The sequence below is a fragment of the Syngnathus floridae genome, chromosome 7 (genome assembly GCF_059516105.1).
Source record: "Syngnathus floridae isolate MCC-2025c chromosome 7, RoL_Sflo_1.0, whole genome shotgun sequence".
Lineage (NCBI taxonomy): Eukaryota > Metazoa > Chordata > Actinopteri > Syngnathiformes > Syngnathidae > Syngnathus > Syngnathus floridae.
The window spans coordinates 14,447,905-14,467,059 of NC_142419.1; the positions used below are offsets into that span (position 1 = coordinate 14,447,905).

Consider the following 19,155-nt stretch of genomic DNA (forward strand, 5'->3'; position numbering starts at 1 on the left):
CCTTGATGCTATGCAAGGGAGGAAAGGAGGGGATTTCTAAAGTTTCAAGAATGTACCTCAGTGAGCATTGTTTTTGTTCCCAAAAGAGTATCGGTCACCGCTTTGGCAATACGTTGATGTGATGAGGGGAAACTGGGACGTTCAAATTGTGAGCTGGAATCCCTTTTTGCTGTTGTTGTACTTGATGTGTTTATTATTTGGCAGGATTGTGAATTAAAACTTATTAAACGCCTTAATTGTCATCAAAATGGCAAATTTGGCAGAAGAGCGTTGTGAAATGTCATCCGATAATGTGGCTCATTAGCCTAGCTTAATTTTTCAACGTCTTGTTCCAAGCGAAATGTAAACAAACTGAGCATGGCACCAAACTTAAAAAGTTGCCCCCTTTATTTTGTTTTTCTAACAGACGCTCTGAGAGGAAGCCATCTCGGTTGACTGGTTTTTGTTGACACGAGCCGAGCGGAGAGGCGCCACCGCCATGGAAGTGAAGGAACGCCGACCGTATCGCTCGCTGACCACGGCTCGGCAGGAGCCCCCCGAGCGGCGCTACACCAGCTCGTCGGCCGACAGCGAGGATGGCAAAACCCACCCCAGGTCGTACAGCTCCACTGAGACCCTCAAGGCCTTCGACCACGACGCCCGCGTGGCCTACGGCAACCGCGTCAAGGAGCTGGTGCACCACGAGGTGGACGAGTTTGGCCGGCCAGGTGGGATTTCAGCTGCTAGCTTAGCATCAACTTTCAGCTCAGTTTGTATTCTGAAACTAAGGGTTGAACAAAATGGCTGGATTATGGAGAACACTTTTCATTTCTTCTTAATGCGATAGGAGATTTGAGAACGTTATGAAATCCTGCTAACATGCCAGTGTTGTATCGAGGACAAACGGCAATGAATTCCACCCAAGCGACGTTTTTATCATTTACAGTCTGCTCAGGAGCTCCCCTGTGAAATGGATGATTTTTTTTTTTTTTTTTCCCCCCAACCCCGCAGTCAACTTTACTGCATGCAGGTTGTTAAAAAATAGAAGAGACATGTTCTCGAGAGGCTTTGATTAGTCGCCTAGCAACAAGTTAAACGCTACATATGCAGTCATAAGATCAGAATCGTGCCTGATTAAAAGATACGCACGTCTCAAGGTTAGAACGCAGCCGTCATACTTTATGCTAAATGACGGGCTCGCCGTCATATGTCATCAGCCCCCACGTTTTGACGCAGGTGCCGACTTCTCCCTGCGAGAGCTGGGCTTTGGCGACGGCCACCACGCGGCAACCTACCGGGGCGAGCTGGGCATGCCGCACCGCGAATACTCTGTCAGCGTGGGCTCGGACGCCGACACGGAGACGGACGGCGCCGTGTCGCCGGAGCACGCCGTCCGGTTGTGGGGCCGCGCCGGCAACCCCAAGTCAGGCCGGAGCTCGTGCCTCTCCAGCAGGGCCAACTCCAATTTGACTCTAACCGACACGGAACATGAAAACACGGAAAACGGTGAGTACAATGATGAGTTGATGTTTGGGTTTGCTCGCCATGAGAAACTTTTACTCATTTTAAACAGCAGTGAGAAAATGTCGGTCGCATTATCGAAATATCCGTATTAGCTCGCCAAGTGTCTCGCGCTTCCTGTTTTGTGCGCTCCTGACCCCCAAACATGATGTGGCAGATTTGCAACGGAATTCTCTGGTCACTTCGGCGGCAGAGAACTAAGCTCATGTAGCGCCCGTCGGCGAGATTCTAATTACCCCGACGCAGCCTCGCGGAGCAGCTCGTAAATGGTTTTACATTTATATCTGCCGATGTATTTTCTAAGTGACAGAAATGTCCGCAGGAGGGAGAATCCATTTGAGTGGCTGACTCGGGCGAGGCGAGCGTGTGCGGGCTTCCACATTGTGCCTCCGTTGTACATAATTCAAGAGAAGCTCCCGGCACGGCGGCGCTCGGCTTGCGGCGTCACGAACGCGGCGTGTCGGAGACTCGCATCGTCATTCTATGCAGCCTTTTTATTCTTCTGGCTCCAGCAGGAAAAAAAGCACTTGAGTTGGGGCGTTTAATTCAACCGAGCCCGATAAAATACAATTTGTATATGGCAAGTTAATTAAAATCCATCAAATAAGGCGTGCGTCTCGTGTGCGCTCCAGTGTCTTTAAACCAACAAACCATTTACTCGGCTTCTTAATGTATTCCAGCCGGCGGGCATCCGCCCCCGCCGAGCGCCCCTCATCCCCGATCCCCTCTTTTCACATGCGACTCGCTTGACCCTTGGCTTAATGCATGCAAATAAGCAAGCGCCGACTGTTGACGAATACACGAGACGTTTGCTCCGTCCTTTATTCATTCATCAGCACCTATCTAGCTATAGCAAACAGAAAAATCAATCTGGGGAAAAAGGGCCCAATTCCTTGTGTGTTTTCCATGTATGTGAAAGTGCCGTGTGCGTGTGTTTCCCATCATGGCTCTTTTCCCGAGAGAGCCCCGTGAGGACACTTGCAGCAGCCAGCGCCTGTTGAGTCATAGCGAGGCCCTGCGGAGGCAGAACATCAAGGCGGGCGTCTTACTGTAACTTAAAAGAGCCGCCGCTGGCTTTGTTAGCCGTGACCCACATGCACGGCGCACTCGCAGCCTCGGCCCGTCGCTATCAACTCTTTGCCCCTTTTCCATCCCACGGCACCCACCCGCAGCTGATAACATATGGGTCGGATTTGTCATTGCTATGCTGGAATAAAAGTCTTGGAAACGCTGCAGTATTTTACGCCACGGTCTTCACTTGGCTGCTGTTTTCCTGAGGTCCGGAAATGTATCGATGGGAAAATGAAGCTTCGAGTTTGCTTCATGAACCAGTTGTGTTTTTTGAGTCCTCTAGATGGCACTCTGACTTTCATAAACAATAGTGCCGTCTAGAGGATTCATAAAATACTGGTTCATGAAGCAAATTTGAAGCTTCATTTTCCCATCACTAGTCAGGGAGGTTGTAGTCATTTGTTTAGTTAGGTAAATTGTTGGTTAGCTGGCTAGTCAGATTTTATTTGTTCAATTAGTTGCTATTGGGGGTTGATCTTGTGTTCAAAGTGTGCAGTGACTGAGTGACACTGCTTTTTTGTTGTCTGGTTAGCTCGTTTAGCTAGTAGCTACATGCTCTCCGCACACAATTCATTGTGCCCTTCTCAAAGGTAATTGTTCCTGAGTCTGGAGTCTTGCGGGTGATCTTCATCAAGCCTTTAGGCGTCGTTCCAGGCTACCCCCCCACCCAAAATAACAACGCTTGGAGGATCTGCGTTTACGCAGTTCCACAGCCTCTCGGCTACGCGGTTATCCCTTTCAACACAACTTTCTGCGCACAAATTACCAAACAAGTTCTTGAAGAATGCTACTTTCATCCACATCACACGTATCAGCCTGCCATTTTCTCGGGTTGACAGCGCCAGCCTGACTTCATGCATCCATTATTGTGTAGACGCTAAACCAAGCTGAGTTGAGCATTGTCTGCATATAAACAGTTATTTGGCAAGTTAGTCGATTAGTTACTCAGCTGCATAATTAGTAAGTTGGATAATAAATGACCAGATAGGTCAGTTGACCCATTACTGAGTTTGATGGTTAGTCAGTTGTTGGATAGTCTGTCGATAGATTGTTGGTGACTTAGCTAGTTTAGATTTGTTTCGATTGTAAGTTTATGAGTCACTTTGGTAGTCATCTGTTTAGCCAATTTGTCAATCAGTGTCTTTGGTGATTAGTTGGTAGACAAGCCTTATTTTTGGTCCCTCTACTCTTCAGAAGTGTAATCTGCTTTTTAAGCAACAGCAAATGTGTTAACAGATAAAGACATCAAAAAACGTACATGTTAACTCGCTAGCAGAACTGGCCTTGAAATAAACATGTCTCATCATTTATTTAATGGAATAACATGCCTAAAAATAAGCCCGTCTGATCACGTCAGCGTTCCGTAGGAGTGCCGTGCGGCGCTCTGAGCCGACACATCACGAGAGGCTTGTATCCTGGCTGGTCCGCGAGCATTATCGAGCGCTCGAGTAAAGTAGGTAATCCCAGGTCGCCCTTGCAGCAACAGACCTTCTTCTCCTCCTTATTACAAGCCTGTGTAGCATCAATCTGATTCTCTCGCAGAATCCAATTAGCACATTATGCTGCTTTAATTGATACATGATGAGCTTCATTTGTTTCATTAGACAGCATGTTTTTTTTTTTAGCAGTAAAAACAAAAGAAATGCTTTAATGTGACAGCTATTGATGTGTTGGGGGTAAAAAAAAAAAACATTTTGTCCCAAGCTAACTTCATGGTGACAACACGCTAATGCTAAGATGTGTTCCTGAACACCATTTTAGATGGAATGGAAATAAAAGAATAGGAAATCAATGGAAGCGGCTGAAATAGCGATTCGGCGTTAATTACATTTGTCATCAGTCACGCAAAACAGGCCAATTCACTTGTGCCTCATTAGCCATCTTATGAAAAAAGTGTCCGGAATGAATCCACTCTTTAACCCTCTAACAAGAATGAAAGATGAACTTTATTAGTTGTATACAAATAGTTTGGTCTCTGGTAAGCATCCCCACCTATTAAGTGTGACTTTTAAATGAATGATTTGAGAGCTGCCTATTTATAAAATGTGCACACAGGAGGGACTTGGCTCAAGAATGGGCTGGGTGAAACACTACATCAAAGCCACAACAGTGAGCACAGTTTTGTTGGACGCTTAGGTTAGCTTCTGGAAATAGAATTGGCCCTCGTCGTCATGGTTACTCGGCAATTAGGTACCAGCATTACTTGCACAATGAGACTTATTTATTTCGTCGGCTAGTCGCTTAGGTTAATCGATTCGTTGGTTTTTCTGGTAGTCAGAATTTATTCAGGTTCGTTATTTGGTTAGTCGAGTCGTAGCTAGCTGGTCACTTTGGTTAGTTGGTACATTCTAATTCTCCATTCTGGGATGGGGCGGGTTGCGTAACATGTCTGGGGAAAAAATCAATTTAAATCCTCGCCCTCTTTCACCTCCCCTCGTGTATTTGATTGTATGCTGAAAGACTCGCTAAAGCGTTGATCTGCTCGCCAGGTTGAGATCTTTAAGAGCAGCACGGCGGGGGGATAAGTCGCAGAATCCCGGCAGGCAAAAAGAAAGCCTCTCACACTGATTGGAATTTGCATCAGTAGCGACGGATGGCCAAGCCCGGGGAACAGTTTGATTTCTTTATTTTTATTGCCGCAATATTAAGATAACAAGAAATCATTTTTCATTGAAACACGGAAAATAGCATCAGCGCTGTTTCCAGCTGGCTTGCTTTTATTGTCCCTCAAAACATATTAAATATTAACCAGCCAAGCCTTTCTGCATCTTTTCATACTTTTTAATGCACTATCACTTTGTGGTCGCTATAAAAATTGTTTTATGCAAGCTCGGTGTTTTGGTAATTGAAGTCAACACACACACACACAAATTGAGATCAGCGTGGAAACAATACGAGCGGAAATTTATTGCATATATTGAGTTCTTCTATAAATGTGGGACAATGTGAGGGGATTCTTTTTTTTTTTGCTTGATGCCACCGCCTGCAGCGTCTCGACTATTGATCTCAGCCTCAGCTCGTAATTCTCGACGTGTTACGTGATATCGCTGATGACGAGTCATATCTGATGTCAGGATTTGAAGCTTCGTCAGCCCGGCGGTGTGGCGTACGAGAGGGTGTGTTTCAAAAGGCAAAATGCTGCTTCGAAATGATCATATTGTTTGATAGGGAGGAAAAATCCAAATCGTCCCGTTTTATGTGGAATAAGACGAAGTGAAGATCTCAGTGGGGAACTTTTTTCCTCCTTGTAGGGTTGTTTATGGTTTCTTTTTTTTTTTTTCCTGTTGTTTTTTCTCGGGCCCAGATCACGGCGGCTTACAGTGCAGAGCTTCTCCGGATCATTTGCAGGCTAATTTGCAAGCTTTTCGAGGCCCTGGTGGACAATTTGGGGTTGTTATCAGCGCGGCCGCACACCCGCCGCCTGCCAGTTTGTCGGATCGTCGTAACGGGCATCGCCGCATTTGGGGCACCGGGGGGGCTTGCCGCTCCCCACCCGCCGCCCCAATGTGGGACGTGCGAGAGGGGATGAGCGGCCTAATCCTGATGCTCTTTTCCTAAAACCCACACAAGATCCAGCTAATTATCCCCATTTGTGATTATATTTATGTGGCTTTGAGAAGATGCAATACACACTTTTCCTGCTTGAGGCGAGATAGTGATGCTAGCCCTAATCGTCGGACCACCGCAGAGATTTTTTTTTTCTTATTTTGGACTTCAAAATGAATTTGTCCCATTTTCATACGGTCAAATCTTATTTTCTGTTTTATGTATCTGTTTCTCCTGATTGTCGTTTGAAGGTTTAGAGGACTGCAGCAGCGATGCTAATTTTGTTAGCCGCTCCGCGTGTTTTGCATTGCGCCCTCCAATTAGACTAGCAGTTGTTTGTTTGTAAGGCAAAGTTGTGTTGTCTAACGCACAACAAGCAATTCTCTTTGTTTAGTTTTCAGCAGGGGAAAAGATCTGAAAGCAAAAACTCTTTTTGAGAACAATTGTTTTTATTCTGTTAATTGAGTTTGCTAACGTACATTTTTGCTCACATCGTGGGTCAAGGTGCCATTCACGTTTCCTCCTACCCGAAGGACCTTTTGTGTAAGCCTGCTCGCTAACGATCCTTTTCATTATTTGACTTGATTAAGTACAAGCAGAGCCCAATTTGCCATCTCTACATTAGGTCCAATATTCCGATATTACAAACGCCTGTTTCTGTCCAAATTGTTGGCGATTCATTAAATCACAGACAAGTGCTAATTGATGAAGTAGCAGCGCTACGAGACCTTCTCTCTCATTGGTGGTCACGTTTAATTGAGTTTTAGGTCAGGTTGGAACAAAAAAAAAGATCTATGTTGTCACTTTTTATCAGGCGTTGAATAACAAGCAAGAAATCAAAAAGGGTTATACATGCATCCATGTAGTACATAGTGTAAATTGTGAAGTTGTGCGGTTGCTATGGTGATACGGTTACGTCCTTTTTAAAAGGAAAGATTTCTCAGATATGGTAATAGGTTTGTGTCGCCCTTCAGCTTGGAAGTAACTGAAATGACCGTGTCAACGTTTGCATCGGCAGGAAGAGCACACTGCTTGTTATTCCGAAACGCCTTCGATCTCGGGGTCACGCTTAATTGCCGTGTGTTTTTAATTGTATTCCGTCGCCCCGTAATAGATTGGCTCGTCTTTGTCCAGTCGATAGCGCTCGATTTCACCTTAAGATGCGAGAACTTCTTAACCTCCCGCCCGCCTCGTACTCCCTCTTGTGATGAGACACTCGATTCTTAGCAAATATGAAGAGTCGCTTCGCCAAGGGTGAAATGCATTGGCGGGCTGCCCGCTCGTTAGTTATTCATGCACACGCCGCAGCGCCATTAATATCCAGCATCGACTCCAACGACACCTGATTTCAGCCGGCGTGCCAAATGACAAAATGATCGCAAAGCTTGATGATTCAGGATGAAACATGCTTCTTCTTAGAAGTAATACAGCTTTGTTTTTAACATCATTACCGTTAGAATCAATCAAACATGTATGCCTAAATATTTATTTAAAATACGTGAAAATACACAGAGATAAAATAATGAGTTAAAATGATTAAAAATACAGCACAAAAATACCCCACCAAAAAAAGCAAAACATTTGAAAATAACATTTTAGACAAAATGAAACAAATAAAAATAGATAAAAAACTGACTCATTCAACGAGTTTTATTATAAAAGAAATACAACAACGATGCCCTTTTTCTTTTCCTGTTTGTCTTTTTGGATGGCAAAAGACAACTGCAATACTACTTCGAGAGACGCTTCATACGGTTGTAACCATAATTATTGCATCATCCCTAATAAGGATGCCTGATCAATTCATCTAATAATAACGCAGTTTTTAAGAATGAAAGAAAATGTTAATGACCACTGTTGAGCGAGTCGGTGTCTTCCAACGCAGCTTTATTGCTGCTTTGGCCTTAATAAAGGCTCATTTACTGTAACCTGCAGGCGCCCACATTTCTATTCATTGCCACACAGGGAATTAGTCATTGGAAAATTGGATTACCTCTTTTTCTTTCTTTTAATTTGTGCTCTGGCATACCTCTTCTCTATTCCTCTTCGTATCGCCAGGTTGAATTCACATTTGCACTTTTATCACAGGAAAAGTGCCCACGAAAAAAAAAACTGCACAATCAGCGTCTCCTCCGTTTGGTGATTTATTCGCCGCTCCCGTCGTAAATGAGCCACCTTTTCGTATGTAGGAGCGTTTAAAACAAACAAAAAAAAACAACGTGGCTCAGGTTTATGCCAGTGTGCTGTGAATTAAGTACGGCCAGGATTTGGCAGCGCTGCCGACGTCTCGCTCGGCGCCCGGTGTTTTACATTCTGCAGACGTGCAAACAAACTGTTTGTGCAAAGTGACTGAAATGGAAAAGCAGGCAGGGCATAAGTAACACTTTGAGGAAGGTGCGCTTAAAAAAAAAAAAAAGAAAGAAAAAAATCCAAAGGCGGCCGTCTCATTCTCAAGGAACCATGGGATAAAGGCAGGCTCAGCAGCCAGGGGCTTCTTTGTTCTGTGGGGGTCTAATGAGTGGCCCGCAATGTCTCTCACACAGCAAAAGTAAACTTTTGTCTTCTTTGAACCCCCCCATCTTCATTACTGATGACACGGTGGTGGGCCGGTTAAGTGGACCATTCTGGTCCATTATTTCTTCATGTCATTGTGTTTGTCCGCTAGAGGAGACGGTAAAAAGCTGATAATTATGCTCAATCACCATTGTTTATTTTCCTTCCCTTAGGCTACGGCTAAGGGTAATAATGCTAACACAGATAAGGTTTCTGAGGCAGATAAGGCTGCTGAATTGGCTAAGTTCAGGATGCTAAGAATTAACAAGATTGCTCAAGTGGCTAAGACAGCTACGGTCGATGAAACTCATCAAGGCAATAATGCTAACACATCTTAGATTAGGCTAATAAGATAGCCAAGGATGCTGTAGCAGTTTAGGTGGCTAAAGTGACCCAAGCCGCTATGGTTGGCTAAGCAGGTTAGCTAGCTAAAACATCTAAGGCCGCTAAAGGTTGCTACGATTAATTCTTGGAAAGGTTAGGCGAGCTCCTCATCCGTCTACCCAGCTTGAGTTTTCTCATTCTAAGATTTCCGACAGCTAAAGATGCTAGGTACGCTAAATCAAGAATCGCCAGCATAGGCGGAAAAATATCAAGGTAGCTAGGTCCATTTAAAAGAGCACACGTGTATACAGGCCCACAAGCATGTTAGTTCCGGGCACTTGTGTCGGCCAGGAGATGCTTAAAATAGTCGTCGCATGCCTTCAGGCTGAGGTGAGCGCACAACAGTGTTCACTTTTCATCCTTGAACAATGACGGCCCCTGCCAGGAGGCTTGAATAGGGCATCATGGGGGGTTGGGAGAGGGTGAGATACATGGCGTAGGAGGGGGGGGGGGGTAATGATGCCACACTACATCAACGCTAATGATTCCGCGGACAAGCCCACTAACGACCAGGAAGAAGCTAATGGAATAATGTTTGTTTAGTGACTCAGAGCATGGAGAAATTGTTTCATTTAAAAAGAAACATTGTCGAAAAAATATAAGTACAAATATCAGCCAAAAATGAATAATGCTAAGTTAAACCAAAAGATTATTTTCATATTATTAAATTAATTAATACAATGTATTTATTTTTAAATTATAAAATCGTTTAAAGAAATTAATCGAAATTTACCCAAAATTTATAATAATACTTCGTTTGAAATTTCTAATGCAGGTATTCGAAAAAAGCGAGTTCTCATAGTTTGTCACAGTAAAGTGCAAACAGATGGTGTCCTTCAGATGGATGGCGGGATGCACCGTCCCTCCGGTTGGGAGGATGACAGTGGACTGGATGGATGGCCGTGACAGAGGCCAGCATGATGGAAAGGAGACCCGATATCTCACAAGCCCTTCTCCCCCCTTTTTCTCCTGTCTTCACTAGTGCATTCGTCGTTAATACTTAAACTGTGCATAACGTTAAAAGTAACTTCAAATAATATTAAATGTACTTTTCAGGAATGAAATACTGAAATTGACATGAAGAGTAAACAGCTCAAATAAATTTATATTTGACAAAAAAAATACAAATAAAATAAAATAATGCAAATGCATTGCACCCAATATTGACAAAAAATACAAAATTGTGCCTTTGGAACCACTGCTGCCACCTGCTGACTTGCAGACATCATTAATTCGCGTTTGTTTGTCACGAGAGATGACTAAAAACGACGCGACGACGTTTGCAACATGTTCAAACAGTGGTGTGTCTGGCGAGTCGGTTAACGAGCTCGCGTTAGCTTCCCGGTCCGGCGCAAAGCATCCCTCCCGCCCGCCATAATTTGCCCGACACTCGGAGTATGAGTAATGGACACCGGCTTTTAAGTGGCGATAACGACGTTGCAGGTCGGCCCTAAATGGAACCGTGCCGTCTTGTGTGGTCGTGTTCTTTCATTACAAGGCAAATATTGTTTCCATTTCCTGTGCCGTGTCTATAAAAAGACCATTTGTGTCCCACCGTGCCGTACATTAGCGCCATTCTTTTTGACTATTGATTTGAAAAGAGGTTAGGAGCGCCGTCCAAGACCCCCCCCCCCCCCCCCCATCCCCCCATCATATTTTTCCCGAGCTGGCTCATGTATGGCTTTCTTTGCCAGTCCTCGTGTTTGTTTTGGCAGTTCAAGCCACCAAATGGAATCTATTCAAGTGCAACTCTTATTTCAATTGGCACCACCCGCAAGTTCATTGTTCTCAAAATGGAGTGGCGGCGTATTATTACCTGTATAAAGTCTGAGTTTATTTTTCCACAACAACAAAAGGTGTATTGTTTGGAGAATACTTGCATTATATTCATTTGATAATAAATACGTGGTTTCAGGAAAACAAGGGGAGTTTTAAAAATATGACTGTTAAACTTCAACTTTGATATTATATTGTGACTTTATGTTGGGAAAAACACAACTTTATTGTCGTAAGACTTTTTACTGAGAGAACATAAATCTTTGTCAAGATTATATTTTTATTTAACAAAAATAGGCAACTGTGACTTATAAAGGGTTCGCAGTGTTTGTTTCATCAATAACAAACTATCATTTGTTGTGCTAAAAGGCTTAATAAAAATAAGTGTAACTGAGAACAAATATTGTCGGGGCCAAACTTTTATAGGCCTCTAAGCAGACTTTAATGTTTATGTATTTAATGTATTAAAAAAGAAAAGCCTCCCGCTTCTTGGCAGCCACAGAGTTTGCTTCTGCCGCCCGCCAGCTCTTCGCCAGCTTATGGGGTCCCCAGACCCAAAGAGTTCACGACCCCCGAAGACTGATAAAAAGCGAAATGGAGACAAAAATAATAAGTCCCAGAGTCGCACCTAAACTCTATTGTGGCGTGTCATCTGGGAATGAAAAGAAAACAGATGATGATGATGATGACGACGCTGCTCGGTGCAATCGCAGAGCCATTAGGCTCCCAATTAAGCCGCCGCTTGGGCAACAGTAGCTTCATGTAGCTCCCATTACGAGAACGTTAATTCTATTTGCTGGAAGAGGTGTATTTAATGGAACAACGATTACTCATTTTTCTTTCTCTCTCTGACTAGTCAAACCCAAAAAATGAAAAAAACAAAATCGGGAGCTGTGGGAGAGGTTTTGTTTCAAATTATTTGCTTGTGTGTCGGTTTTATTGTGTAAATATTACCTGACAAAAGATCAGTTCGACCTAGTAAGGTAGCTAAGCATTGTATCGCTGAATCTCATAGAGGTGCTAATATCGCTAAGGTTTCAGAGACGGCTAAAGATGGTGAAGTCGAGGTTGCTAACGTAGCCGAAGCAGAGGTTGCTAATGTAGCTGAAGCAGCTAATTAGCCCAAGAATGCTTTAGACTGCTCAACCAAATTGTGCGTTTAGTGTTTCATTTGTTTTTGTAAATAAAAAAAATAAAAAGTATAATAAACAAATCGAAAAATAAAATTGCGTGCCACTTGAAGTGTGCAGAAGAATGCATGCGTGTTATTTTCCTTTTTCGTTTAATTGGCACAACTTTAGTTTCCGCCCAAGGCGTCGGGAACTTGTGCTGGCACAAATGATGCATCAATCAATAAGTTTGGAAAAACAAAGTTAATGAGTCGGACATGTTGCATCACAACAACTTGTAGTTGTGTCGGTCGAGTGTCCACTACATGCTGATACAATGCTAGGAAAAATAAAGTATATCATTGAAGTTAGTCCATAAGTGAATAAAGAAAAAATAGTTCGACTCAAAATTGGGTGGACAGCTATCAAAACAAGATGCGCATAAATGTGTTAGGGGCTTTTGAAATATTTGTTTGAAGCGGCTACTGTTGGCTCATATTTTCGATGAATCGGTTAAAATTGATAAGCTAAGGAATCTGTAGACGCTTTCTTCTCACTTTGATTGTTGGCTTTCAAAAATCCGCGAGCGCCATTTCACTGTTGTGTGGTGCTCTTTAAGTCTTTGTGTGTGCTGACAACTGGGCGGAATTCTTATTTTTCAAAGCGAGTGTACCAATTTATGTATGTCACATTAAGAGAAGCATTAAAAGCTGCTTTTAATCAAAGTATTTAATTAAAAAAAAAGCAAACACCGCAAATTGACATTAATGTATTTTTTAATGAAAATGTTTTTATTTAATTAGACTTTTTGTCTTTTGTTATTTGTTGACATGAAGTAGCAACACTCTGGTTCCTGCTGCTAATGAGACCTGTAATTAGTTGCTCTGTTGGGATTGTTGCGCTTAACGTCGCGCTTTCATTAGCTATCACCAGCTAGCATGTTGGTCGTCCTAACTAACGACCCCGCTAATGCATTTGCTTCAGACCTTTAATGCACCACGCGTTTGCTTGTTGCGCGCCGGAGCTGTCAGGAGCTAATCGGTCCACTAGATGCTAAGTGAAGGTCTGATGGATTGGAGCGATGGCGAGCGAAAGGTGGCCGCCGACCCTTTTCAGGGGTCACTCACAAGCTGAAACGCTGCCCGGATTGCTTCAGCATTGAGTAGCGGTCCTCAAACTGGGGTGCGCTAAAATAATTTGCGATAAATTAGGTTGTGTGCGATTTTGTAAATTAGCTCCGCTCTGTCGTTGTTAGCGGAAGCGGGTTAAGTTAGCTTGCGCAAGGTAACGTTTAACTGGCGTCTGGATTATTTATGGAAACATTTCTCGCTCCAAAGTGGTCTCTTGAAGTTTGAAAGTGCCCGAATTACAGAGACAGTAAAAGTCCGGCGAAGGATGTCCCGTGACGCCTCCTCAAAAGAGCCGGTAGACGTTTACTTCTTGCGCACGGCTCGGCCCTCTCTCTGTCTAACCCGTCTAATTGTTTTCTAATTAGATGCAAATCAATGAGTTGCATTCTAATACTCTTGCGGGACGCTTGCCCAGCCGTGATGGATGGCGGTCCGGTCAGCAGAAATGCAAAGGCGGACCGCCGTCATACCTTTGTTTAAACTGCTCAAACGTTAGCTAGGAGATCTGGAGCAGCTTTAAAATATTCTAACCTTCTTGCTTATCTAATTTTGCTCTTTTCTGATTTCATCAAATAGAAACTATCCCTCCAATCATATATCATTAGTCAGCGTTAAGCTAGTTCTATATGTTAGCCTTCCAAATGTTTGTTGTGGTCACTTCTTCATGTGTGCTGTGTTGGTCATTTCCCGCCCGCTTCCTACTGAGGTGGTTGCGATTATTTGAGGTTGAAGTATTTTCTCCAGCTGCCTCAGGAGGTCATCCACACCCGCGAGCGCCGTGCGCATCTGCCCATGCGTTTTATTACAGATGGAGCTTCTGGGTTTCAATCTAGCCGATGTCATTTGGGCTCTTTTGAGCGTGCTCTTCCTGATCTTGCCCGGGGTTCTGTTCGCATCCAGCTCCCTCACGTAATCCAGAAAGGTTCATCGAAGGGATTGAATCGTCCAGGGTGAAGTGATGAATTCACAAGCACATCAACTAAGGCCATCATCATCATCATGCTTTTTTAAAACCCATCATCAGATTTTCCAAATTCTCGGTGCGTCAGGTAGAAGCGTTTATGCCAACCAGACCGTCATTTTTCGCAAGCTCGTTTCACGTTGCTATTTCGAGAAAACCAAGTTCACGAGCCCCTCAAGTGGTGCCAATCAAGGTGAGGAAATTGAAGTGTTGCAGTTGAGTCTTGCTGTTGACACACAACGCCAAAATGTGTGTTTGAAAGTGATATTTCACAGACAATCTTCTTTTTATACATCTTACACCCCTTGAAGGTGTTTTGAAGCCAAGTCAGGCACATCTTGTTCTTCGCAGCTGGCTTGAGTTGGCTGAGACCAGGCGGAAGGTGTTGATGTTTGTTTGTCGAGTGTTATTTAAGTCTTGATTGTGTGTGTGTGAGATGTTTGGGTGTGCCACAGCCATCCAGCGACCCTCCACCACCGTGTGTTGTCTCTGTTTGTGGTCCACAGGTCCTCCGCAGCTTTGTTCCTCCGCCTCCTCTTCCCCTGTCGAGCAGCACCCGTTCCCTCCCCCTCGCGTTGGGACCAATCAGAACCAGGGGGGGTTGCTAGGTAACAGTGCAGCTCAGCCAGCCCGGGACTCTGACTCGAAGGATGAGTTTGGCCCCGGTTCATTCTTAGTTAAAGCTGGCTCAGGGAACGTGTACGCCGCAGCTGCTGACGGTGAGTGGATTCGCTTTCTCTACTTGCTTTCCGCCAGCCCGGCCCGCCCGCCATCTTTCGCCGCCGGACGTCTCGTGTTGTAGGTCGCGCGGATGGCTGCGAGCAACAACAAGTTTTTTTTTTTTTTTCTGTCAGCAAGAGAGAGGAGAAAGTTTCGAAGTAGATAAACAGCCTCGGGAAACGCCGGCGAGCGAGGTCTGCAGAGTTCAGATGTTGCTTTCAAAGAGATGGATGATTCGGATTCACAAGGAGGGATTTGTCCCTCTTGGCAGCGCGGTGTTATATTGGTTAGGACATCCGACTCGCAGTTTGTAGGTTCGGGTTTGAATCTCGACGTTGGTTTTCCACTGTGGACTTTGGATGTTTTCCCTCCCATGTTATAAAAAATTTAAGTTGAGGGATGAGGTCTGACTCAGTTGGCCGGCTGGCGACCATTCCAGGGTGTACCCCGCCCCGCCTCTCTCACCCAGTCATTTGCGGCTCTCATACGAGGACAAACGCTATAGAAAAGGGAATTATGGATTTGTCACAATTCCCCCCTGTTTTCTTCACACTGTCAGACGGCGCCACGTTTTAAGCCCCCACATTGGAAGTGACGTCGAGTCTTAACCCGGTGAAAGACATTACTTTAATTAACAAGTCAAACGCGTCCCCCTCGAGCCAGATTAGCTCTTTTGAAAAGCTCCCGCGCGACGCCTCGTGAATACGCGTCGGCTCCTCGCCAAAGACGGCGGCGGCTGATCGGCGTTCTTGTCCTGAAAAGTACGAGTCGCTCTGATGGTCGTTGCTGATGAGAATGATTTGCCTTTTTCGCTCGGTCATCGGGCAGAAAAACAGTGTTTTGATTCCTGCTGAAAATTTGAGGGGCCCTAAACATGAGCCCTGTTGCACTTCCTGACAAATTTGAAAATAGCATCCACACCAGTTTCACTGAACTTTTTGGGCCTTAGCGAGAACCTTATAATAGAACTGTCTCATGAAATTTTAGCCAAATTTTGCAGGAATTGACTCTCCCGATTCATTTCAAATTCCGATTGGCGTTTGAGAGGCATTTTTGCAACATAAGCAAACCACAACCTGATTCAGGAAATGTTAGCCCATTTAAAAATAGGCCTTTTGTTCTATTTGAGAAGCTTTGAGCGTTTAATTAATGTGTCCGACCACTTGTCACACAAACAAGAAGCGTTTCGACGGCTTCTTTTCTTTTCAATCCCTTCACTGGCAACTTTCTGTCCTCTCCTGACAACACAAAATGAAAGGCTCTCAATAATTGATGGAGTTCCCAACGGGTCGAATTACATCAAACTCCCAAGTGTCTCGGCCGGCCGCCTGCTCAGGAATAAAAAAATAAAAAAAAAAGAACACCCCCCCCCCCCCACCCCCCACCTTCTCGCAATGAGTTATTAATCCCGTGGCAAATCTCCTCCTTAATTCCTCAAGAGGTGACACGGTGGTCATCACACCGTGTCAGGGCGATCCCGGAGGGGGCGGTGAGGAACAATCAAGCTAAAGCAGTTAGCTTAGCCTTGGGGCTGTCAGCTGGATGACAGCGGCGGAGGAGGACTTCTTCATTTCTACCTTTAGTTCCACATTCCTTTTCCGATGCCAAGCGTCATGCTAAATGCGCTTTGCTTCGCGGCTGACGGCGAGCGAGGAGTTAATTACAATCACAAAGGAGATCAGAGGAGCCCCCGCGTTGTTTTTCTTTTGCCGCCACACAACTCATTAAGCCGGCAACAAAAAAAAAAAGTTGCTGCATTGCACCACATCACATGCGAGAGCATTTGGCGGAGCAATTACATTCAAATCGTGCAGCCGAGCAATCGAATTAAATGTAATCGTGTTTTTCGCTTATTGTTTAACCAAGTGATTGAACAAGAAGCGTATGCTCACAGTTTGTCTCGTGGGATTTTGTGTAGAAGAGCTACTGAGAGGTATTTTTGTTTTTTTGAATGCCACCTGATAACTCAAGCGAATTTCAATTTTACCAGGGCCTTGGTAAACACGAAAACTCGTTTCTTTATCATTATTTTCAATTCACTTAAAAAAAAAACATCCGCTGAAGCTAGTTTCAGTTGGCCAAATTTGATAGGCTTATCTATCATGAGTAGACCCACAAAAAAAAAGTCATAAAACAAATCGGCGGACATTTTTCTCTCCAGCTAGACTTTTGCTGCAATTTCAGCCGGAAACTCAAAGACGGATTCGTCCTACGTAGTTTGTCCGACTGCTACCAAATTTTAATTGTGTGGGGGGGCATTACGAACTACAGTAACCTCTTTTTATCGAAAACACTTAAGTGGACAGCGTAGCTAAAGATGAGTCCGGCTAAAAAGCTCCCGCGGTGTCTCTCAGGTGTTTTTATGGTGCACCAACAGGCGATTAAAAAGCCAGACAAGAGTGGGGGGAAATCATTTTTCATGATACCTTTTTAATTGTCAGTAAACAAGCTCACAGTCTGTGTGCTGCACTGCGGAGCAGGTGGCTTTTTATCACATTGCATCACGCTCGCTTGCCTGGGGTCATCTCGGAGCCCACATGCAGGATTTAAGTGTTCCGCAGGATTTCGAGGTAGCAAAATAGAAGCCTGAAAGGATGCAGTGTGGGTTTTTGTTTTGTTTTTTTTCCCCTCTTCCTCCTCTTCTTGGTTTCACTGGGAGGAACTGGCATGGCTGCAAGGCTGATGAGGCCTGCTCGCCGGAGCTTGCAGTCCCCTTTGTGCCGCGCGTTGTTCACGCTGGCCGTCGGCTTTCTCCGAGGCGCTTCCTTCCCGGGGAGGCTGCCTGCGGGGGCCCACATCTGAGACATGCACACCTCCTGATATTAGCATCTCTTAATACCCAGCGGCAGGGGGCCCGACCCTCTGTGGGCTCTCAATGCAGCTGCTGGGGGGGGGGGGGGGACTCGCCCGCCCTTCAGCAGCTCACACCTGACCGGGCCGGAATGCTGAGCCGTGCATGCTCAAGGCCTGGGGGGGGATTGCAAGGAGAGGGGATCCAAGAGAATTTAAGTAATCTCTCAAACTGCTTCATCATCCCCCTCATGTCCATGCAAGGGTGAAGCAAATGTGCTTTTAAAGAGGTTGACCCTGAAACCCGTGAGGCTAATTGTGAAGATTGCTGCTGTGACAATTTAATTTCCCTCACGGGATGAATAAAGTATCTAGCATCTCGCTAGCTAGCTGTACCGCTATAATTCGTTAGCTAGCGACTGAACCGGTCTAATCTATTCAAACTATGTTTATTGATATTATTTCATGTATACATTTTTAATTTTTCCTGATTCACATTTCGTTATCTACTGAATTTGAAATTTAAAAGCAAATACTCATTATTGTTGTGGCACTACAAAATGAGATATTTTTTTGCTGAGTTTCCCCTCATTTACTTTTCAGTAGCTGAAAATGCGTATTCCGTGTGGACAGAAGTCCCCCAAACCATAAAAATGGACTTTGTTGTTAATGTTGTCAAGAGAAGAACATGACGCCGTGATGTCGTTTGGTTCAAAGACGGGCTCTTTCTCTTGATCTGCTCGTTTTGTTGTCAGTGAAGTGCAGCCGCCAGACAATTTGTCCTCTTGCATTCTTGTCAGTACACGGCGAGCGTGGCTAATACCCTTTGCATAGCGACATAGCTCCTTGTTTTTGCTGACACAAATTGAGATGCATCACGTCCATTGCATGATGATCGCAGACCATCTGTGCCCCCCCCCCCCACACCACCCACCTCCCCCCAATAACGAAATCTCGCAGACCTCCCTGATGGATGTGCGGCAGACGGACGTACAGCGCGCCGCACGCATAACCACTCGTCTTGTTTCAGCGGTGACAGGAAATCCATGAGATCTTGGGAGAAGAGCGGCGGGCATCTGCCTGCGGCCTTGCTAATGGCTCAGGATAGCAAAAAAAAAAGCTCGATTTATAGATAACATTACAGTGAACCCCAGTTTATCTTAGGGAGATGGATTGATAGTTTTCCCCCTCCCGCATCTTCTAAACACATTTGCATTTATCAAAGCATGCTTGAAATGTTTTCACTAAGTATTCCTGAACGACCGAAGAAGACTCTTGCTTGTGTCGTTGTCCAAATCAAGGCAAAATGTGCTTTTATTTTTCACTCCTGGTGTTTATTGTGAAAGTTGCTTCATCACTTGATTGACATAAAATGGAAACGCAGCAGAAATCGACATCATGCTCCCACACATCATTGCCAAACATGCTGTCCATCTCTGTACCACCTCCCATCCTAGTCGTATGGCGTTACACAGGGTTCGATGTCGGGGCCCCTTCTGTTTTCATTATATTTGCTGCAAGAAAGCACAATGTTTATATATAAGGTTCCGCCGCTTCTTCATTCCCACTGCTGTGTATCGTCTCTACCACTACTAGTGGCACTTGTCTTTGTCCT

General features: G+C 44.7%; 1 protein-coding gene across 1 annotated transcript in view; it reads left to right on the forward strand.

Annotated features, from left to right (window-relative positions):
* tenm4 (teneurin transmembrane protein 4) overlaps window positions 1-19,155 on the forward strand; it is a 142,374-nt gene that overhangs the window by 62,779 nt on the left and 60,440 nt on the right. The window contains exons 6-8 of the mRNA XM_088380778.1: window positions 407-707; window positions 1,216-1,485; window positions 14,537-14,749. Coding sequence (XP_088236904.1) covers window positions 479-707; window positions 1,216-1,485; window positions 14,537-14,749 — 712 coding nt within the window. The 5' untranslated portion in view covers window positions 407-478. The remainder of the gene's footprint in view (window positions 1-406; window positions 708-1,215; window positions 1,486-14,536; window positions 14,750-19,155) is intronic.